The 24,536-nt window shown below is 30.2% G+C and overlaps 1 protein-coding gene across 2 annotated transcripts in view; it reads left to right on the forward strand.

Annotated features, from left to right (window-relative positions):
* The first annotated feature begins 1,272 nt into the window (after positions 1 to 1,272).
* fwd (phosphatidylinositol 4-kinase beta fwd) overlaps positions 1,273 to 24,536 on the forward strand; it is a 154,194-nt gene continuing 130,930 nt past the window's right edge. Inside the window, exons 1-2 of one of the 2 annotated variants that reach the window (XM_076396152.1) lie at positions 1,273 to 1,596; positions 14,609 to 14,933. In XM_076396152.1, coding sequence (XP_076252267.1) covers positions 14,737 to 14,933 — 197 coding nt within the window. In that variant the 5' untranslated portion in view covers positions 1,273 to 1,596; positions 14,609 to 14,736. The remainder of the gene's footprint in view (positions 1,597 to 14,608; positions 14,934 to 24,536) is intronic. The other variant, XM_076396153.1, reaches the window with a different exon arrangement.

Raw genomic sequence — 24,536 nt, forward strand, 5'->3', positions numbered from 1 at the left:
GTACATATTTTAATAGCGATTAATAGCTTTTTAATAACTTTAAAATAAATACTAGTATAAAATGTACAATATCTGTGTTGAGTGTTTTCCCCTCTAGAAATTACTGTATGGCAACTTGTGAAATTTAATTCGCTAAAACTCTAAAATGGCATTTGAATCCCCTGGAGGGAACCCCTCTTTTACGGCATTTAGAACAGGATTTCAATAAGGCCAAACATATAACATTACACCATATAATAGCTAGTATTACTTTTACCACAAATCTGTCATATTTAATAAAGCAATAATATCATAAAACCATTTCATTTAAAGACGTTAGAATTCCCAAAGAATTAATATTATTTTTAGTTCTATTTGAGACTGAGACAAAAAATAACTTGAGAATTTTTAGTTAAGCTTGTATCAAGAAATAAATGTAAATTTTATTTATTATTTGACCAAATATATTAATATTAAAATTAAAAAAATTAAATATTAAGAAACACTCTTTATTATTAGCCATTATTTATTTTGATTAAACATTATTAATTTATATTTATTATTAATCAGTCAAAATTTCATAAATAACTTATTTAATTGGCTCATTTAAAGTTCGTTAAAAAGTGTTATTATAATTAACACTTTTAATAAATAATTTTTGTTAACTGTAGTATTAGTATGAATTTAATTACAAATATTAGAAAAGCACTTTTCAACATATTTTCTATAAATACCTGGTATTGGGATTATAACCAGAAACCATTTGAACGTCCCCGGTATGGAACGGAGAATAGTAGGTAGAGAAACGTGCATGGTTGCCATGTATTACTGACATAATTCATTCGTACGGCGAAGTTATCGCATGTTAGTACTTATTATGGTGGGATACAATATTAATTTCCGATACACAAATGTTCATTATATACAGATAATGTATTCAATTATAATTATATAATTTAAAGCACGTCCTTTTCAAAAATAAATTACATTATTAAAATTTTATTCTTCTCTTCTTAGTTGTTAAAGAAGATCACCCTAGTCAATTATTTTTAATTAAATAAAATAATTAAATAAATAAAATAATTAAATAAATAAAATACTTAAATAAATAAAATAATTAAATTTTAACATAAATAATTTAATAAATATGTTATTAGGGCCGAAATTTTACGGTAATAATCATACCAAATATATTAAATTACGGCCTTTGTGCAAAAACTCCTTTGAAATAGGAAGAGTAGATATTTTGCTTTAAATCCGGCAACACTGTAATTGATATTCTAGGAGCAGTTGTTTTATTTCCCCTTCTGCGGCGTTGTATCCAGTCGGTCTACATGAAAAACATGGCGTCTTGATGCGGTTCGGTCATCGTTTCCATCCTACTTGTGTTTTCGTGTTCTTATAGACATTTTCTACGGAATTATTGCAAAGTGTTCGTGTTGAAAACGTTTTAAAGGATTCGTACTGTTCGTTGCGGTCTAACAGTGTTTGTGTAGTTTTAATTCGATTTAAAATCAATCCAACTGTGGAGATTGCAGTGACGTTTGCTCTTTCGGATACATAGTAGCAGATATAATAGAAAGTAATTACATATTTAACTATTTGCGCAAATTACAGGTAAAATATTAGCATAATTGAATATATTCATATATAGATCGAACGGAATTTAACGGCTAAATGATAGAAACTATTTGTTTGTTCATTGGCACACCCTTGTATGTTAACTACATCCTCTCAAATGTTTCATTCACTCAATTTTGCATTTTAATAAAGTGAAATCTAGGTATAAAGTATTATTCTGTGGCAAACCTGTGGTTATTCGCTATTTGGAGTAAAATTTAGGCTATGCTATTATTTGTTTACAAACACCAAGAGTTCCAACATTAAATTAATTAGATATGCTTTATTTATCCGAAATCATTTAACATTAAAAAAGTATGCCTTCATCATTAATATATTTAAAATGAATTATGAAGATAAATAAGTAATTGCCAAACTGTGGATTTAAACAAGGTCACGTTTTATGTTACACAAGGCAAGTAGAACAAAATAAAAAATCTAGGGAACACTACAGGCAGATTCTTACCTTGAAAGTTTTTTTTACTTTTATGTTATGGAATATAAAAGTGTATAGAAAGTTAATATTTATGAATTATTACAATTCAATTAAGTGATTAAAACATTTATTCCTAAGATTTTATTTATATATAAGGTGTTATTTTAAATATAAATATATAGTAATGAATAAATATGAAAAGTTCAGTGTTATAATGTTTAGTTTTATTGAATTTGTTTAGACAATGATGAAATACATCCCTGAGTTTTAGTATGTTGATACTATAGTCACTTGTTAAATAATTACTGAATGTATAAAGAGAAATAAATAAGTTTCATATCACATTCATAACCTGATTTTCTTAGAAATATCTGAGCAAATTTTTAAAGAATGAGGAAAGCGTTTATTTGTAATACAATGAGATTAGGAGGAATTTTTTAGTCACTAACTATTATAATTTCAAATTAAAGCTATTCTATTTATTAATTCCTTGTATTTACTGAATATATATTCTTGTTTTTTTATTAAATATTTAGTATTAGGTCAGTAAGTTGTTTAGAAATACATTTAAACACTTAAATATGGCTTAATGTTTAATTTGTGAATGTTTTTTTCGAGTGAACGTTTTGAAAGTTTCCAGTTAAACTAATTATTGTGAATGTAGATTTAAAAAATCGATTGGGCATCAGAAAACGAATGTTCTTTTTTATACACCTCATCAAAAGTGATAGTAGATCGCTTGCTGTTTTAATTCAAGCGAATTTGTATTGATGGTTAGGTAAGCAATAAGAAAATGCAGATTTTGAATTCTAGATAGTGGTTTATGTACAACAATATTTATTTTGTTTCACTTCGGTTTGTGCAATACCATTACCACCATTTTAAGCGTAATTGTATAATAGGAAAATTTATGTACAACGTATGTAATTTTTCATTGTTTCACGCGATTACAATAATGATTTTTTATATATTCATATAAAAATTTAATTCAAACTAGGTCAATAAACTTTGCAAATGGTTTTTGATTTATTTTGAAACTAATTTGATACTTTGTTGGTGGGAAGGTATTTTTTGTAACCATTAAATTAAATGAATAAAGGGGATTTGATCTACATTTGTTGGCCAATATGTTGGATTGTCTCTTGATGATATTATGCATTGAGTTAGTTGACTGCTTGTAGAAGTTGCTTTCTGCGATTTATCTTGATCCTCATTTAACGTGCTTGGTATTAATGCATATTTGTTCTATAGCTGTAATAAAATGGAATATAGCTTGATAATGCGTTCATCTATTTTTATTAGTTTATCCGTTATTTGTAGGAGAGTGATTTGTATAGAAACATTTTCATTTTGATTTTACCTTTCATTTTCATTGACTTATCCCTTAGTGTCATGAGAAATAAACAGGTAGCAGTCCAGTGCTGTAACATTGGTTTCCAAGTATACTTGCATTGTTATGATCCATTATTCAATCAATTTTATCAGTTGATGACAATAAAACATTCTGAATTAATCATATTATTATCAAGCATCGTAAAATGCGTAACGTCCTTTTTTATTATTGGCTTTAACATAAAGTTAAGGCACTTTTTATAATTCTTAACTGAAACTAAATGTATTGTAGAATTTAATGTATTGTGTAGTATTTGAGTGTTAACAAATATTTCTTTTTATATTAGATTATTATTATTTACTTCAAAATGTCTATCAGTCAGAGTGGTATGGTATAAGTTTATAGTTTTAAGGCTGATTACAGCTAGTTTTAAGCATCTCGATAACGATTTTATTTTTTTATGTAGGCTCGATATTTTGTAAAGAAGTAGTAACGGCTGTGGGCCAAATTTATTCGATGCTGAGAGACTAACGACACCTCTCATAAATATTTCATGTGATGTTTCGAAAACATCAACCTTCAAAAGATACCTGTCAACGTTTCATCATTAAACACTGAGTTGCAATTATTTTTGTAACGGTGGATCTCATATTTTCGGAATCGTAAAATTTAGGAATCAGATTTGTTGGCTAAAACGTTGTTTTTGGATAGAGAAATTACTCTTCAAGTGAAAAAATTGTCTTTAATAATGTTCGCAATAATTTCTCTATAAAGAAGTTTTGATGCTCTGGACCTGTCAGTTTGCCCTGCCTAAATGAATTAAAGCATCAAAACTTAGTTTCAATAACAAAATTGTCGGAATTAATATTCGTATGGCTTATTTATTCAATGTAGACCTCAGACTTTAATGAAATAAAAATACTTTGATTCAAATGAAAAAGCCCTAAATTATATAATTTTATAAAATACATATAGAAATGTTTAGAAAGCCTTGTATCTGCCGTAAAGAAAACCATAAAGTATTAACCATATTATAATATTGTGGTTTGTTGTGAAGCAAAATTGATTTTAAAACTTGTTAATCGCTTTTTGGATGAAGTGTTTTGTTATCATTTTAAATATTCTATTATCTGGCTATTGTTAGTTATACATTTTAGAGTATTTAGACTCTAATAGTAGTAGAATTGAGTGAACATATGATATTATACTTAGCACCTTAGCTCTGTTCATAACTTGTTAGTTTGAATATGTTTATTGTTTTAAAACCTTCACATATTATAACTTCGATGTGGTGTCTTGGTGATGTGATGTGTTTACATTATAAAGGATTCGTTTATAATAAAATACGATTTGTTCTGCAGTATTGACTGTCTGTAAAATTTAAAATTAAATATAGAGGAGACAATATGTATTATTCAGCACTGCAATTGTTATGTATTTTATAAAGATTTTATTATAGAAACGTTTCTTCTCTTTTTAATTGTTTATTAACTCGTTCACCATGTTTCGGATAAATAAACATAGAAAACAAAGTACAAATATATTTGAATATTTCAGTTAATACAGTTCTGGAAGTTCGTTCGTGTGTTTAACCTTTACATAATCTTCCTCAAATAGTTCAAGGGAGGCCTAAAATATAATTATGTTACTGGTATGACTCATGCCAGTATCGATTCATTTTCTTGAAAGAGCTGAATAATCGAAGGAAATAAGAAATGCGATATTTAAGAATTAAACGTTGTGAGTCATTGATAGAGGTTTATATTTGAAAATAACGAAATTATCTTACGTGTTGTAATAGTCGTTACTAGAAGTTTAGTTTAGTAGTTTGAGTAGAAGTTTATATATATATATATTGATTGTACTGTATATAACAAGATAATATACAGTACAATCAATATTATTTTATTTACTAATTCATTTTCTATTAATTGATGTTTAAAGTTTCAATTTTAGATAAAGGCAAAGGTCAATTATAATTTATGATTACGTTTTCGAATCTTATTATGATAAAATTATTTGGAAAAATATAGGAAGTATACGGTGATATTAGAGTAAAATTATAGTTTATGTCAAATTCCTAGTACTCCTTTAATCTATTTTTATATTAGTGTATTGCATTTTTGATTTATTACGACTTTCCAATATTTTTGTTATATATGATATTTTAACGAAAATATACGATATATTGATACAATTTTTAAGGTGTTTGTTTTCCATAAATATCAAATTGATATTAAAGTATTTTTGCTGGCTTCGTAAGCTCAGTCGCTGGTTCCAATCCTAACCAGCCTTGTATGTTAATTTATATTTTGGTTGGAATTGTCCATAGACAACGATGTAAAATAGGATAAGGAACAACTATTATAATTACGGTAGTAACCTGGTTAGATAAAACCTGATGACGCCTTGGATTGTCAATTTATGTTTAATATTAGACGAACATATTAAAGAATGATTTGGTAACCTTAGTTGACTAAAAGAGAGTCTAAAATATTATAATTTTTAAAAATATATTTACTTGCCTTGCTGAATTTAATTGTTTTTGCGGTTTCTCTTTTATTAATTAATTGTTTAATTAGTTTTGATGTTTAATTAATAGAAATATATTATTTACTTCTAAAAATACTTTATATTATAATTAGTCATAATTTTCCCATTCATTCAATATATGTTTAAACTGTGTGAGTTAATTGTGTTAAAACTGAATCTTCGCACAATTTTTATTAGCAGATTGTTTGGCTTATTTATACTAAGTACATTTATAGTACAGTACATTATATATTTATATCGTAATTAAATTATCGTAACCAATCAAGCGTAACCTAGACTAGAAATTAACCCTTTGAGAATATGTCCTTCAAAATTTAAATTAGTTTCAGAGATATATCGGTCTTAGTGATGCGATATCTAAAGATTAAAATATATAAACCCGAAAAACCAATAGGAATGTTTGTGAAATTATATAATTTTAAATTTGAATGAAAAATTGTGAATACTACAGTACAATTAAAATAATATTACAAATTAATATAATACCATTGTGAATTAAAATTAAATTTAACTAGTTGAACTAATTAATTAATTAACTTGAATTTAACTTGTTATTAGTTAAGCACATTATACTTCGTTTGGTTCGCTTAAATCTTCTGATTTGCACGATGTCTAGTAGCTGTATTGATTTCATGTTGCTTTTATTTAGTAATATTATTTAATTTTTTAAAACGAAATCGTTGATTACGTAGCACTCAGCTTTGTAATTAATCGAAAAACTTTGGCAGCGTTGGATTACTAGTCAGTTTGATGTTTTATTGCCAAATTAGTTTGACTAACTCTAAGTTTATACCACGTAAGTCCAAATTATCCTTTATAATTGACTGATAAACCAATCTCTCAGATCTTAGATCAAGTTAGGTTCTTCCGATTAACCAGTACAGTTGATTTATTTTTAAGTCTGATCTGCTTTGCTTTTCGTATAAGTTGATATAAAAACTGTTTGAGAAAACGCATTATTGTGGTTAAATGTCATTTAATTAAATTCCTTGTTAACAGTTTTACCCGGCAAAAGGAATTCATAATAAACAATATCACGAACAATTCGTCAAAATTTGTCGTCGTTTTGAGCAAATTAACTGCGGTAAAGGATTAAAACAAACTTATTGATCTTAAGTGACACAGTAACCAGCAAGCCGTATTATGTATAATTGTATTTAATCATTCTGAAATCCACCCATGAAAATAAATAAAAGATTTAGTCCGTTTATGTAACGTTTCATATGTTAATGATAACTTTTTTATAACATTACAAAAAGGCAAATCATTCATTCACGAAATAAACAATAGCGTAACGAGTTTTGAAGTGATTTTTCAAATGGAGGATATATTGATTACTTCACTTTATACCGTAATTTTTGTTTACTTTTATTTAAACCATTTTTTTAACACAACTTCAATTTGAAGCTAATCATTCATGAAATTCAAACGAACGTTGCGTAAATGTGCTTTCGAAAAGAAATCCTTGAATGTTGGGTATGATTATAATGATGGGAATGTATATGGAACGTTTTAGAAAAACAAACAATGGATAAAACCGGGGAAAAAGCCTTGAGACCATCGAAAATATTTCTTAACTTATAAACATTACGTCTGGCGGAATAAAATCCCAAAAATGTCGACGTCATTCGATAGAGCGATATACGTTTTTCATCACACCCTAATTTATCCAAAGCTTTGAAAAATATTGGCAATAGAATTTTTTTAATTCGATCATATTAATCTCAATGGCAATTTCAGTTTTATGGTTGGGAAGATATGGAGGATTTAGATAATTGCCCATTGTTAAATAAAAATTATTATTGAATTGACAATACTATAAATATGATAAAAATGTTTAAAATGGAGTGAGAGATATTCTAAAATTATGTTCACCACTAAGTTAACGGCGAATCTAGATCAATATATTCCTAATTCCAACGACTCCAGCAAAAAAATAGCCAGATTTATACATGACGGCTGAATTTAATATACTATTAGCTGCTTAAATGTGATGAAATTGAATGAATTAAAAACTAATTGACTGAAGACATTATTATTTGAAATATTAAAGTTACATCTGGTCGACGAGGATGGACAATACAATTAGGGCCAGCTTGGTTGGTACAGAGGTAAAGGCGACAGCACCTTCCTTACTGTTGCGGTAGTCGCTGGTTCGAATCCTACTGGGGCATGGTCGTGAATTTATGTTTGTGATTGTTTAACATTTGTAATTTTCCTTAGGCAAGAGTGTAAAATCCGACAAGGAAAATGCTTCCAGTCACGCTAATAACCAGGCTGGGTAAGATCGGATGTCTAAGTTGGTCACTCGTCAGTCGGTAGGCTTAATGCTGAGGATCGTGGTTTGAAGTCCACGGCAAACTGTAGATATATAATAAAATAATGAAAAAATAATAAAATAAAAAAAGACGATTAGGTTAAGATTGTTTCGGAAACATAAGGGCATGAGAAGAAAATACGGGCGAGAAAAATCGGTCATGTAGAAATTGAACAGTGCCGGGGCTAATGGACATCCATATGGAACACCCCTGAGAGGAAATTGCGTCACCAATCTTTCATTGAAAGGACTTATGGTCCAAATATGGGTGAATCAGTGATACTATGTTATGTGGGAAATCTAGATTTTTAGACGATCATAGCAATCTTAGTCGAAGGCTTTGGAAACATCTAGGAAGGCAGCGGGAACCTAGCGAAAAGCCTGGCGGATGGTGACTGCGACTCGAGAAACCTGATGAAGGCTTGAATGTTTTACATGGAAACCAAATTGTTCATCGGTAATTATGTGTTTTGCGTGTGTGAAGCTGTTTAGAACGCGCACTATCTTTTTTTATGCAAGTTTGGAGATAGACCTGATCAGGCAGATGGGCCTGAAATGTTTAAGCCTCAATACTGAATTGATTATATTTGAGGTTTTACTGATAGTTTTCTGAAATACCATCTGGGCCTGGGGGCTTTTTTTGAAGGGAGACGTTTGATTGAGAGCTGCAGGTCTCTCGGAGAGACTAGAGATTCTTTAGGAGATGTTTCGACATGAAGTTTTACCTTTCTTAAAGAGAGAGACGTCATCGTGCTGGCCTTTTAGACCATAGCACCGCATGGTACCAATCCTCGCGCGTTGGCAACCGTAAATTCATTTGTGGGTATATATGGGGTGGTCTAAAGGGTCATAAGGGTCGCTGCAAATGTATTTTGATGAGATATGTCTATTAATGAAATCCATATGAAGAGCGTTTATACCTCTAGGATACAATCATCTAATCTACGTGTTAAATTCTATCGTTTTGACGATAATGTTCCCTGCATAAGATAACAGTTTTCCTTTTAACACTATTAATTTATATCCGTCTATACAAATGCTAATCATGGAATGTTCATAATTGTAGAAGGGCAAGTTCAAAGATAATTATTGTAGGACTCAATTTTTTTTAATAACTTCTTTATTAGATACGGTTAGTACTATCTTAATTTACAATTAATTTATTACTGCTTTTACTATATACTTGGATTAATTAACAAGCAAGACGAGTGCAAGAAAATACATCAGTATATATTCCTCAATTATAAAATTATAATTATTTATTAATTATTAACTTATAGCTATAGTTTACACTAAATGTATACACTTTATATAAGTTCGTATGGTTTTGTTCGTTTCAATCTCCTGACATCCTGCGCGCTGTCCAGCAGTTGTATTGCTTCCACGTTTGTATGATTTAGTAATCTTCTGTCATGTTTCAAGACGAAATCTTGGATAACTTCGCAAATCCATTTGATTTCCAGGTCATCGTGCAGTTCTTCATTGGTTACATAGCGATAGGCATTGGTAATCAATCGATGAACCTTGTTTTGACAGCGCTGTAGGACTAATTGATTTGAATTTTTAGTGCAACCCCATATTTGCACCCCATAGATCCAAATTGGCTTTATAATTGTATTATAAATCAACCTCTTTGGTTTTAGATCAAGTTGAGGGTATCTTCCGACTAACCAGTATAGTTGTTTTATTTTGGTTCTAATGTGTTGTGCTTTTTGTCTAACGTGATGCTTCCAATTTAATCTACCGTCAAGATGGATTCCAAGGTATTTAGCTGATTCTGCTTGAGGAATCGGGCATCCATTGAGTGATATAATTAAGTTTTTATTATTTCGCCTTTTTTTATTTGTAGATTTTGTTGACTGCCACTTGCACTTTCTATTGCCCTAGGCAGTGATATATCTGTTGCCATAATAATTGTGTCGTCAGCAAAGGTTCCAAGAAGTTTTTCTTTTGTTCTGTTTGTTTTTTTGTCAGTAGCGTAGAGCAGATACAGGAGAGGTTCTAAGACGCTACCTTGTGGAACTCCAGCAGAGATATTTTTAAATGTCGAGAACGCCATTTCGTGCGATACTCTAAATTTTCTTCCGAATAAATATGACTCCAGTAATTGACAATAGTGACGCGGTAACAATTTGCTCATCGTACAGATTAATCCCAAATGCCAAATCCGATCAAAAGCTTGTGAGACATCCAGGAATATTGCAGGGCAATATTTCTTTTCTTCAAACGCTCTTTCAATAGCCGCACTTACTCTGTGCACTTGATCGATTGTTGAATGGGTAGAACTCAATGAACAATATAATTCGAAGAGCTTTTCCATACCGTTACAAGATGGGTTTCATTATTTGCCAGGCAAGAAAGAAGAGCTTTTTGTGACGTATTGTCATTTTGGAAAACAAATCTACTACGACAAGCCCAAACGCATTCATCTTTATTCATGACTTATTCATGGAGAGTGCCAACACATCATCGAACTCTAAAACTTACTTGACAACGCTTGGCCACACGTTTTAAAAGTTGTGAAGGATGCACTGCCGCTGCTCAAATAGGCAGTTCTGCCATACCTAGCGTACTCACCAGATGTAGCCTGTATTCTAATATCCACTTGTTCGGATCCAAACCAGAATCGTTTTTTCGACATGATATTGCTAATTTCAACTTATATTGTACTAATTTCCGCCAATAAAGGCCTTTTTAAAATTAAAAGTGAGTGTGATTACATTCAACTACCTAGTAACGAAATAAATAATAAATTAAAAACGAATACACCATATTGAATATGAATTGATTGAAAGTACATTTTATTTTCAAATTTTAGGGGACCTTGAATAAGTTTTGGCTAATTTATAAGCACATCAATAAATTTTAAAATTAATGTTTAACATTTCCCCAAAGTAAAAGTAGCTTTTATAACGGTGCTGTAGCGAATTTTGACACATAATAGGAATTTTATTGTGCTGTTTTATTAAAGATAAACATCCACTGCTCAAGTCGGAGTTTGTTTCAAACAACAATATATTTGATGGCTTTGTAACTTAATATCGTTCGAACATATAGCAAACATGTAGTAAAGTTCTGTTCTACCAGTCTTTTTCATGAGGAATTGCTAATTTCTGGTCTAAATAAACTAACAGTGGAACAGACTATAAAGTTATATAGTAACGTAACGTTAATATTAAAATAACAATAATGGCACTTAAAATTAAACGGTACATTTATTTTCACATAATGTTACTTTTATTTAAAATAAGTAAAATATTTTATACACGTAATAAATGCCATAAATACTACCATCAAGCCTAACTGCTGCAGTGAAATTGCTAAATGGTTTGGATATAATCACCATAAGAATATTTCGAAAACTGGTTGTTACATATACGTATGCACATAACTTATATGTTGTAATGTAAAAGCACGTCTAGTGAATTTACAATGTAGATCACAAGAGAATATCAAATATATTTTAGCGTTCAAACACATATAAATTTTGAGAGATATTACTTTGTACCTGTGCTAATATTTTTTTTCATTTAAATTAAATTTAACTTAAATTTTTTCATTTGTCCACTGTCAGTGCCATATATTTTTTTAAATTAATTACATCTCACATTAAATATTTTTAGTGCAATCTTAATTTACAAATTAATTTATTACTACTGCTCTGTTGTAGTTGCATTTATATACAAACAAGGCGAGTACGGGATTAATACATCAATATGTATTTCCCAAATTAAAATAAGTTCGTGTGGTTTGGTTCGCTTCAATCCTCATTTCTTGTATGTTGTCCAGTAGTTGTATTGCTTCCACGTTGCTGTAATTTAGCAACCTTATTTTATGTTGTATTATTTATTTTATTATTTTATATTAAGGCGAAATCTGGAGCACTTCGTAAATCTATCTGATTCCGAGATCATCGTGCAGCTCTTCTTTGGTTACGTAGCGATAAGCATTGATAATTTATCGTAGAACTTTGTTTTGGCTATGTTAGTTTACTAGTTCGTTTGATATTTTAGTGTACTTCCATGTTTGTACCTCATATATCTAAATGGGCTTTATAATTGACTGATAAGCCAAACTCTTTGATTTTAAGTCAAGTTGAGAGTATCCTTCGACTAACCAGTACAGTTGCTTGGCTTTTAGTCTAATTTGTTCTTGCTGTCTAAATTTTATTGTAAATTTAAACAATGCTTTGAAGGAAAAAGACCGAAATACCTACAAAGGCACAAAAAATATTTTTCCAGTAAAGCATAGTCTTCGTACACACGTTTTAATATCGACCAAAAATATTTTGTTCGCTAAAATCGGTTTCGGCTATAGTATTAAAATCCGGCTAAGAAGGATGAATAATGTTAATAATAGACAATATTTTAATTTTGGTTTTCAATAAAAAAAAGGCAATAAATTAATTTATGTTACATAAACATCCTGTATAAATTTGTAATTGAAGTAGAACTTATAATCATAAAATAAATATATATTAATAAAAACTATATTTCTATGTTTTACTTTCTATGATGTATGTCTGACTTAGAATGCAATCCTCCATGTACTAAGTTGTAACATATATTTAATAACATAACATTTTAAATAAATATAAAACATTTTCAAAGTACATGAAAAACAATATCTATTTGACAAATAATAAGCTATTTTTTAATTGTACATTGTTATTGCCTTAAATGTTATAAAATAAAAACTATAAGAAATTATTTTTTCAAAATATACTTAAAAATGCAACAGCCGGCTTGGTGGCGCAGTGGTAAAGGCAACAGGACAGTCCCCCTACTATTGCGATATCCGCGGGTTAAAATCCTGCTGGGGCATGGTTGTAAATTTATGTTTGTGATTGTTTAATATTTGTCACGCCAGTCACCAAGCCGGATGTCTTCTGGGATAATTTCTAAGTTGGTCACTCGCCAGTCGGTGGGCTTAACGCCGAGGACCGTGGTTCGGAGCCGACGTTAAATAGTAGGTCCAGTCCAGATAAACCCATAGTTGGTAAAAGGAGACTTTAAAATATGTAAAAATACAATATTTGAATTTACTGAATATAATACGTGTTACCATTTTAATTACAAAATATCCTTTTTCTTCATATATTTTTATAGGTACTTAATTGGACACTCTCCATATTTTATGTAGCCATACAACATTTTATATGCTTTCCCTTTGCAACCCTTTTTTTTTCATCCACCAGAACAAGTAGCATCTATTATTATTTTTCTTATTACATTGCCTTTGCTCAGGATATTGTACCCATTAATTTTTAAAAAGATCGCTATTTGCTGACTCGCTATAAGGTTTGTACATTATTTTGTCAATAAATAAAAAAGTCGAGAGGTAGCTTCGCACACAAATGAATTAAAATAGGTTTCTGGTACCACTAAATAACATTATATAATAAATAACAAAAGCCATATAACAGAATAAAGAATAAATAACAATTATAATTTTCAGTTTTCGAACCTCTCAATTTACACCCTTTGAAAAAATTTTATATTTGTACTTACTTCTAATTCTTTTTGAAGATTCTAATGTTGGCTGGGAAACTGCTTATTCCAATATTTAACTTGTAGCCTTTTCGATAGGTTAAGGGAAATAATTTGTGAATATATACATCTTATTTATTTCAATTTCAATTATTTTCAATTATCGATGTAGGTTTTAATGAAAGAGTTACTATTAACATTGCAATTAAGAATTGCATCTTTGTTCAGCATTATTGACAATCAAGTTTGTAATGCAAAGAATAAGCCCTCCTGTTCGAAAACTTCGTACAAGTAAGAGATCATAACCGATATTCTGCAAACCGTTTCTGTGTTGGAGCAGAATCCTTTGAAAATTAATTAATTTTATTTCAATCTTCATAACCCGGAAAATAACACTCATATTATGATTTTGAATTTAAACAAATAATAGTAACCTTAAATGCTACAAAAATAAATGTTACAATTATACATAAGAATAGAAAAAAAAACCAATGTGACGTGCCCCAAAGGTGTCACCAAATTTCAAATCGAAAGGAAAGAAGAAATCTGTAATATTTTTACCACCGACCCTCTGGTGATTCGAACGCGCAAAATATGGTTGCTGATATGCCCATTTAAGTTCGCATGTTTTGTGCATACATAATATGAAATTCTCTACATATCTTGACAAATTTTAAAATGTTTGGTTAGAATCTGCAAATCTCTATTCAGGTATCGAAAAATAGGTTAGAATCAGTTGACAATATCGCGTCAAAGTCAATTAAGCCCAATATTTTCATTACATTTGGTTAAAACTCTTAACGACGATCACGACCATCTTAACCAGTAAGCGTGTCGAACGACGCATTTCTTACTCTCGTTTCTTTTGATTTTCTTTTCAGATAGCGCGAATCCGCCGTCACGAGTGGTCGTCGTGATCGTTCCGGTTACTGGCTCTCGTCCCAATGGCACCGGAACCAAGTAGATAGTGACAGGAAGAGCGGTGCAGGTGGTGCGCAACCCGTGAGGGATGAGCGCCGAAATGGCGGGGGCCTCGACGATGGCCCAACAGGCGTCGTCTCCTTCCGTCGCCGTGCTGAAACGTTCCAAGGCTCGATCCTGCAGGGATTCGGTTCCTGCGGTGCACGGTACGCTGTCCTTGCCCGGCCAGCCCAGTTCCAGAGCGCGGCTGAGCAATCATCAGAGGAATTTGAGCTTGGATTTCAGGTAAGATTTATTTACATTTCGTTCAATTCAATTATCTGAAGAATAATATTTTATTTAAGAATTTTTGAATTAAACAATAATTATAGCAAACTAACACTAATAAATTATATGTTTTTATCCTATAATTTAAAATTACAAAGTATTTATTCTACGATAGTCACTTTGGGCTTAACATCTATGCCATCAATTTTTAATGTGCACTAAGTTTTATTTATAACTTCACTGAACTAGATCAAATGGTTTCAAATCTTCTAACCCAGCCATCATTATCTAAGTTCAGTTAAAGTTATCGACAGTTTCTACCTTCAGATCCTTATGCAGGTTGTCATTACGAATGTACCACAAAGCATCTACAATACCTCGCAATACCTTTTTTGGTTTAGTTTTGGAATATTTATATGATATTTCTTTTGCTTTGGCTGAAGGCGTGAAGGTTTCAAGACTTTAAAGCAAAAGCTTACTATATACTGACAGTGCTTAATATCTACCCAATAACTAGTACACTTTTTTATACTTCAGTTTGCTTTCTTCACATTTTTTCTTAACATGAGGCTTTCACCTGAGTTTAACATCAATGGTCATGCCAAAATATTTTCTGTCCAGCATTGTATTTCGGTAAAAGCTGTTTGTAACTTTTCAATTGATCCAGTGCCGTTATCTCCAATGACTAGGATGGTAGTGTCATCTGTAAATATAGTAACAATATTTTCATTGAATGTGAGGAAGTTCCAAATATACAGCAGATAAAGGCCTGGTCCCAACACACTTTCCTGTGGCACACGTGCTTGTATTTTTCTCAAGTCAGATTAGGCATCTTCTTGTTTAACTCTGAACTATCGATCAGTTATATATGATTCTAAAATTTTTTAATATTGCTCAGGGAGAAGCATTTTAATTTTATGCTTTAAACCCTAATGCTAGAGTTTATCGAAAGCATGAGCAACAGCTAAAAATATTGCAAAACAAACTTTATTTTCTTCTAGTGATTTTTCTATGGGATTGGTAATTATGTTAACCTGATAAATCGTAGAATGATGTTTCGTGGAATTTTTGATCTGGAATAATATGCTTTTCCTCAATGATTGGTTTTATTTATCCTTTTCTATAAAGTTTTTCAAATAATTTGACCATTGTCGGCTGTAATGATATTGGCGGGTATCACTGTTTCATGAGATGGATTTTCTGGTTTAGGAATCATAATTATTCAACCACCTTCTACAGTTGTGATAGATATTGTAGTCTGAATAAAACATGGTTAACGATCTTAATTACAATTACGGTAATAAGGTCAGAAGCAGAAATGTTTTTACGCTACTACCACTTTTTATTTCTTTCTCAATCTCGGTCAAAGTAATAAATGGAAATTTAATCCAACAACACAGGGTAATAATTCAACGCTATTCACTGAAGGGGTTAAAACATTATCTCAAGGTAATCTACAAATCTTGGAGGCTTTCCTGATTATCTCTGGCCCAGTTCCCACCCTCAATTTTTATCTGAGGCGAATACTCAGCACTAGAACTATTAGCAAGTCCACTCAGAAATTCACTGATGGCATCATAATTGCATGCCTCAGTTGGGATGTTAGATTATTCAGCTTAGTTTTATCTTGCTGAGCCCTGGAATAATGCCATTTCTTCCTCGCTCTTCTTTTATCCCATATTAGTTCTAGGATATCTTTAGGATAATTATTACCTTTTAGTTTCCATTTGATTTCTGGGTTATTTTGTCACGCTGAGTACTGAATGTCCTTGATTAACTTCTCCACCTTAAAATTCAGTTCTTCCTCAGCCTGTAGCCGGTCTTACAAGTTTATTTTCATTTCTTCTAATTCCATTCCGACACCTATCCAATAGATCCTTGGCAATTATTTGGCTTTGAAAACATATACTCACTTAAAATCAGCGCAATGGTGAATGGCCTGAATTTAGTTCTAGATTTTCCTCGGCCTGCATATAATTGCTTGAAATGTTTCTGGTCTGGTAACTTATCTGGATCCGTTGGGCACTATGTGAGTTTCACAACCATAAGCCTGTACAGCCTTTAACAATTCTCTACCCTTGGTTCTAATCAATATCGATCCCCAATGTGTATATTTAGCATCGAAGTCACCGCGTATAATAGATCGATTTCACACAGTATGTAGAGATTACATTACAGACAGTTAAAGATTACAGATTATTTGTTGTTTATTTTGTACTTGTTGTTATTTTACATAGTACTTAGTTGTCCATATAAATTACATTTTCACCAATAGATGATTCGTTGATGAAAATATCTAATATTATATACTCTATTTGTATTAATTTTGTATTCTTTATCAGTATATTTTATGATTCAAAATGTTTGTGTAAACCATATTTTTTCGGTAAACTTTTTCATCATTTACTCCTTTAACCATTATATTTTGAAATACAAAATATAAATAAGTAGAGTCTTTTAGAGCTTTAAATTATCGTATGTCTTAATTTTGAGTAACATTGATTTTAAAAATATGTTAATGACATTAAGCTACCCAATATTTAAAAAAAAATCACTATCTTAGATTACCGTATTTTCAATTGATTAGATTAGTTGGTTTGTTTGTTTATATGCCATAACTAAGTGAGTGAAGTTTAACTTTTTAAATAATAAAATAAAGTCACTTTTTAAAACAACCAGTTTGCTTTCACATACTTAATGTATAATCCATAGTCGCACTATGTTGTTTGAGTGAAGACCGCATAATATAAGAATGTATTAAAAGCAATATGTTTCATACAAAGATGCTCCAAATTTCTTCACTGTAAAGGAAACAAATCTAAACACTATCCAAAATTTTAAAATAATATTTCCTGAAACGGCCTTTAAAATATCAACATTTATAGGGATGTCTGATGATTATATTTTGAGCTCTTAATATTTTCAACAATTAATATAGTGGAAGTTAATTATATATTAATGAAACAAATATTAACACTACTCAGGTGTTATTAAAAGTCTTTCAGGGCGATGGTGAAGCCGGTATGATAAATAATTGCTATATTTCTAATAAATATTGGTTTCGAAGATACAGTATTTGAGCTGGTAGGTACTCGAAATGAACCAAATAAGTGTTGGTGGAAGACTGACAGTATAATACAATATACAACACCAACAAAGTAGCTTACAAGACTCACTGTTCTACCTTTTCTTCCTTGAAGCATTTACGTCCTCGTTTAACACTAATTGTCGGCATAATTGTTTTAATTGTCGATAATGTCAGCATTTTTTATATATTGTAACTTGTTTCTCTTAAATAATTTATTTTTAACTATTATTAATTTTTATCATCTAGAATCTACTATATTGCGTATTTCAACATATATTCTAGATTTGATGGTCATTAAATACCATGATATATGGGTTATTTTGTGTAATTAAATGGGAAAATTAGGAGATAGCTCATAATGTATTATAATTGTTTTTTAATGGTATTATTAATATAATATCTAGTAAATTAATTAACTATTAACCCAATACCAGTAATTTTTTTTATTTTAAACATTTGATTTATATATAAATTGGCAAACTTTAATTAAAAGTATAATAGGTTTCCATAAAATGCCATATAAAGTAATATATAATTAAGACTATAAAAATGTTTCTTCAATATCTCTATCTGTAGTATCAACTATTTTTTCCATATAATCATGCTGACCACTTGTTTCTCAGGCGATAGGTTTTAAAGCGCAGCTGTTTTCTACCATCCGGTCAGATTTAGCGATCCAATTAGATATGGAAGGTGAATTTTAACTTTTACACCACCTTGCTTCACCCGAAGAACCTGCAGCTGATAATTGTGTGTTTAGGAGCAGGTGGTTCGACTGCTGCTTTTCTTATTTCTTATATCAGCGGGTCAGTTTAAAAGCGACCTGATATTTAATTTTTTCTGGCATGCAGATCAAAGCAGGTGTGCCATAAAAACATTTATAAAAACCAGCGGAATCATATTTTTAGCCTGCATATTTGTCATAGTGGCATTATAAAAAAATTGGAGTGTAATTTTAATAATCTGAATCATCCTACTTTTGATGTCAGTTATAAAGAGGAAATATCGCCTGTCAAATTTAAGTATTTTTAGGAAAATTGGCTATTAAGAATATATATAAAGATATATTTTCATATGAAGGCCCAAATCTTTTTTGATTTACAAATAATACCTCTTTCTAAATCTTATGTCCAATAACATTTTTGTATCTTGAATTTTTATTCCTTCTAATGAATTTTATTCTTTTTTCTTCTTGTATCATTAAATTTCTATGTTTCTGAACCTAACCTGATAAATTCGCTAAGAACGAATCCATTTTAAGCCATCCAAATTCTGGCTTAAATTAACTCTTTCAAATGTTCTTCAAGTATGTTTCTTATATTAACAACCCCCGTATATAATTTGAATATCCCATTCCGCTTGACTTCCACAGCTAAAACACAATAAACACATATGAATAAACCCGTAAACGAATCATTATGGGGATCATTTAATCCTCAAAATAAACAAGCGTTATACAAACGGTCGAAATTGGTTATACATTTTGGCTCTTGGACGGAAAACATGTTTAAAAATGAAGAAATAAATAAATATTTTGAGATTGCTATGAATGAAATATGGCTTATTATCTTCTTTTCCTATATTTTCACTTGTTAAGAAGTAAAGAAGACGTATTTTAAAATTGCAGACCTGATAACTCAAATTTTAGTAGAGATAAAAACAGGACATTTAAAAATTGACAATATTAACACTTAATCAAACACTAATCAGAATCGTTTCGAAACATGACTTAACGCTTCCTAACCACCCTTTCCGCATTACAACGTCTGAACTTTTTGGCATGCTTCGATTTTATTTTGATCATTTATCTTATACACAGTTAAAAAATCGGAAAAAGTGAACGAAAGAATTGATCTGATATTTATCAAGGCAGATAACCTAAATTTGTCCAGTAACAATTCGTTGATGATGACTGTACTGTGTGACTGTCACCGAAACAATAATTATAAAAGAATACTAGAACTATTTTATAGAGAACTGAAGTGAGCGAGTATTCCACACACACTAGCCATGAAATATGGTAAAATATTGAAATAAATCAAGTAAAAAGTACTCTCAGTATAAAACTTTAAGAAATGCAAATAATAAGTCTAAAGAGTCTACACAATAATCACAATGACCAGTTGGAAACTGTATTCCATATTTTCGAGGACATATCCATATTGTCTCGAAGGCAAACCTACTTAACATTTTTATAATAATAATTTGAAGATGCAGACGCAAATGTATTTGACAAGGTTACCAAAATGTTAATCTTACATAGTTGATAGTAACTACAGCGCAGAAAGGCTTAAATTATATACATTTGGCTGTAGTTGTACACTGTACCAAATGACCTTGTAGATTTAGGTAAATAAAATGCACCAATTGTAGTTTTGCAGTTTATTTTAATAACAGTCTTATTCATTTACAAGAGCACATCTAATATATTAAATTTTCCTGTGAACAATTTTTAACTAGATATAGGCTTAGTTTCTTTTAACTTGGTGTTAATAAAATCTCATTATTCAATCAAGTATATATCAGTTACCCTTAGCCTGGTATAGCTCGTATAGTATAGGATTTGAAGTATAGATTTTATATTAACTCTTTGTAACCTAACCATCACCGAATTTTGTTAACACATGTTGAAGGCTTTCATTTATTTTGTATTTTTCTTTGTATTTTCAGACTATAAAGTTGTTCAATATATTTATATGATAATAAAACAAAAATAGGTTGGTCCAAAATTGTACAAATATAAAATGACCTACCACTAACAATGAAAATAGTTCAGCTTTGATTATTATTTTTGCGAACTTTAATCCGTAATAAAAACCATTGCATTAGTGTTAGTATATTTTGACGTAACGCGTTTTGTTTTTGCAATTAAATACACTTTTATGACTCATTAGTACTCTCTACACTTAATTATGACTGGCCTTAATTAGGTTGAGGTTTAAAATAAAAAGTTATGCGGGTAATTGATGACTCAATAGGTTTCATCATTGGACAGGAACTTTGGAGCTTGGAGCGGAAACTTAACAATGTTTATTGTTTTCGCCAGAAAAATAGTGATAAGTACAACAAAGATAAATATTTTATAGTTTATTAGCGGAGCCAACAGACGTTGTCCCGCCTGAACATTGGCTTTTTGTTTGTATGGAAAAAATTATTTCGACAATAACACAAATACTGTAAAATGATCTCAATAACATCGCAGTCAGTGTGTCGCAGATCTTGTTGTGATATGTTCTTATAATCAAAAAATGTTTAAAAGATAAACAAGAAACAAGGGACTCTATCGGAGCACTGGACCCAATTAATTATGATTTTAAACCACTCTCGAATACACGTAAATAAACCCAAAAAAAATCATAAAAATCGGTCCAGCCGTTTAGGAGAAGTTCAACTACATACACAAAGATAGAAGAATAATGTATAAGAACATAGTTAAGCACAGGCTGTATCCATCACGCAATATATCTTATATTAATTGTCGAACCAATTAGAAAAATATTATAGAATTGTAAATATTTCTTTGTTTTGCGGTATAATTTCGTTCAACATCAATATAATTTATCTTTAAGATACTGGGAGTGATGAAAATCGTATTCAAAGGCTTAATTTTTCTAAACAATCATAGGCAGTTAGATCTAGCAATTTTTTTGCTTCAAGCCGAACCCTTTCTCACGGATTTATCATCCGACTGGTCCAAAAGATTACGAATTTAGAGATAATCTACTAAGAAAATTGTTTTTATTACATTATAAAGCAAACCATTGTTTTTGAAGAAATAAATTATTTATTTTTTCAATGTCTTAAATGGATATATATTAAAATAAAAATACCTGTATATATAATAAAAATGTATATATACGTGGAAAAGCGTCAATTGAAACTTCAAAGTTTCAAAGTTTTGCAATTTATTGGCGCCATAGGATTCATACATCTCAGACGAGAAAGAAAGGAAACACCAGCAGAACTGAAAATCGATTTACACATCCTCACATTCATATTGAGTAACGAACCATTAGCTTTTTCGCTATTTTAAGTATCATCTCATTAACTGACTTTTTTAATGTATATTCGCCGATTTCTCCGTCAATTATAGACCTATTTTTAAAATTCTTTTTTATTCGAAAGAATGCACTTCGGAGGTAATCCCATTGGAACCAAGTCAGGATCTGATGGCGATATCCGAGGAAATCGACGAAAAAACCTTAAATTTCAATGGCACGTACAAAGTTTTGTGTAATTTTTTTATCTAAAATTATCAGATATTTGTGTATAATATTATTGCTGAAATAATGGGATGGAAGACCGGAAGTCCTTCAGTGCAAAAGCCGATCGGTTTGCTTTTTAAGCACTAACCATATCATATTCATGTAGTGATTAGAACGTTTAGCTTACACGCGGAAGTCGTATGTTCTACTGAGAACATTTATCAAATCACCTAGGTGGCGGACCCCGGCCTGAAGCTTTCGTCATTTTCAATCATTGATACTTCATTCCTATTTTTCCTTATAAGGGCTGCACCTTAATAAAGTAATTACGTAATTTATAAATATCTAACACTAAAAAGAGAAATACAATATAATTTTTAACAAAAAAATTGAACCGACTTCAAAAAATAAATAAAGAACTCACTAAAATGTAAAAAAAATCAAACTTTTAATAAAAAAATTTTATTAAAAAAAAGTTTCGAAACAAAATATCTATATCAGAATCGTCGTAATAACTAAATTAAATAAAACAAAACTCTTATTTAACCTATGTGTTTCTATATTGATTGTTGATTCCTTAGAGCTTCTATAATACCCAAGACTTTAACACTATTTCTCTTTTCAATTTTAGCAAATATTTATGGAATAAGTAACAGTGAAGATATATTGAATGTATAAATAATATTTAACCTATTATTATATGACTAATTAATAATCAATTAATGTTTTTTGAAAAATGTGAGACTCAGTTGACCACAAATAAATGCTTAACCATGTGAAAGATAACAGCACTGCTTATATTAATCTCTCCGGTTTAACCACAATATCCGCATGAATAACAATAAGTCTTGCAGCAATCAGCCGAATTCCTCAATTAAGATTAATCAAAACAAATATTCCCAAGTGACCGGCAGTTTCGCACAGAACCGAACTGTTTCAGTCCAGTTCCTGCGTCAACAAAAGCAGGAACCATAACAAATATCTTGATTTTATCTGTGATAACGATTTTTCGTTGTAAACTCATTAATTTCCAAATAAACAATTTAATCAACTATATTTATGGTTTTAAGAAATAGTACTGTACTTATTTCGAAGATATTCTTAATATAAAAAATCTTTCAAAATAACACAAGAAACAGTAAGTTATAATTAAATATGAAGTATATTTCAAAATAATATTCATTATTCCTTTAAAAACTAGCTTAAGATAAAGTCAATAGCAACACTTATACACTTTATACAAATTAATGTGGTTTCGTTCACTCAATGCTCTCCCGCTCATATGTGAGTTGTATTGCTTCAACGTTGCAGTGATTTAGTAACATATCCCAGTTTACGAGGAAATATTGGATAATTTCGTAGATCCTTTTGATTTTTCAGCCATAGTACAGTTTCTCATTGATTGTATAACGATAAGCATTGGTAATTAATCATAAAACTTTATTTCGGTCACTTTGAACTACTAGTCGGTCTGATGTCTTAACGCAACCCTATATTTACACCCCATAAGTTATCAGTTGTAATTGTATTCCAAGATACCACTAGTCTCAGTGCTATATAAAAACAATTTTTCTTCTTTTATTTAGGAAGAAAAAGTACAACATGTATTTTAACACTGCTTTCCATAGACACCACATATTTTCTGTGTTTCTGAATTTCTCATATAACTCTAAAAACTTTGTCAATAAATTAATGTTGTTACAAGTTGTTCTGTTATTTGTCTTGAAACTTTATCCTCCAAAGTTCAGGGATGTAGAATTTCTCCTTCGGAAGTTTCAACAAAACTTTCAACCATGCTTCTCTATTCAACCATATTGTTACAATATTCACTCTTCGTAAAAATATTATTATTGTATTTTTGATTGACTCACTGACTTGTCATTAAAACATTGTTAAGGATTGGATATATATATCTAGATTAAGTCTTACACCTTTTACCATTTTGTTCACAGCTATAATAAATTGTACAAAAGCGTGAATATATTTTGATAAAGCTAATAGCGAATAACTAGTATTTTGCTCTAATTGCACGTAAACCTTTACATTTGATCGTAATAAAATAATCGTAATTATTACATATTTTATTCTTTTCAAATTTTGCCATAGTTAAAAATCTTTTATTCACCAAATTTGAAGGCTCAAATATATTGTCCCTTGTCATCAAATGCATTGAATACTTAATATTTCCTATAACCTAACTCTGTCTTCAAGACTGATTTCCGCAAAATCTTTCATCTCTATTGATAATAACAAAAATATATTGAAACTAGAACGTGAATATTTTATTCATGGCTTTATATTAGCAGAGGACGTTTATTAATAGCCTTA

This window comes from Rhynchophorus ferrugineus, unplaced genomic scaffold, assembly GCF_030347505.1.
Source record: "Rhynchophorus ferrugineus isolate W39M unplaced genomic scaffold, kcgeb_rfMv2 rfM2, whole genome shotgun sequence".
Taxonomy (NCBI): domain Eukaryota; kingdom Metazoa; phylum Arthropoda; class Insecta; order Coleoptera; family Curculionidae; genus Rhynchophorus; species Rhynchophorus ferrugineus.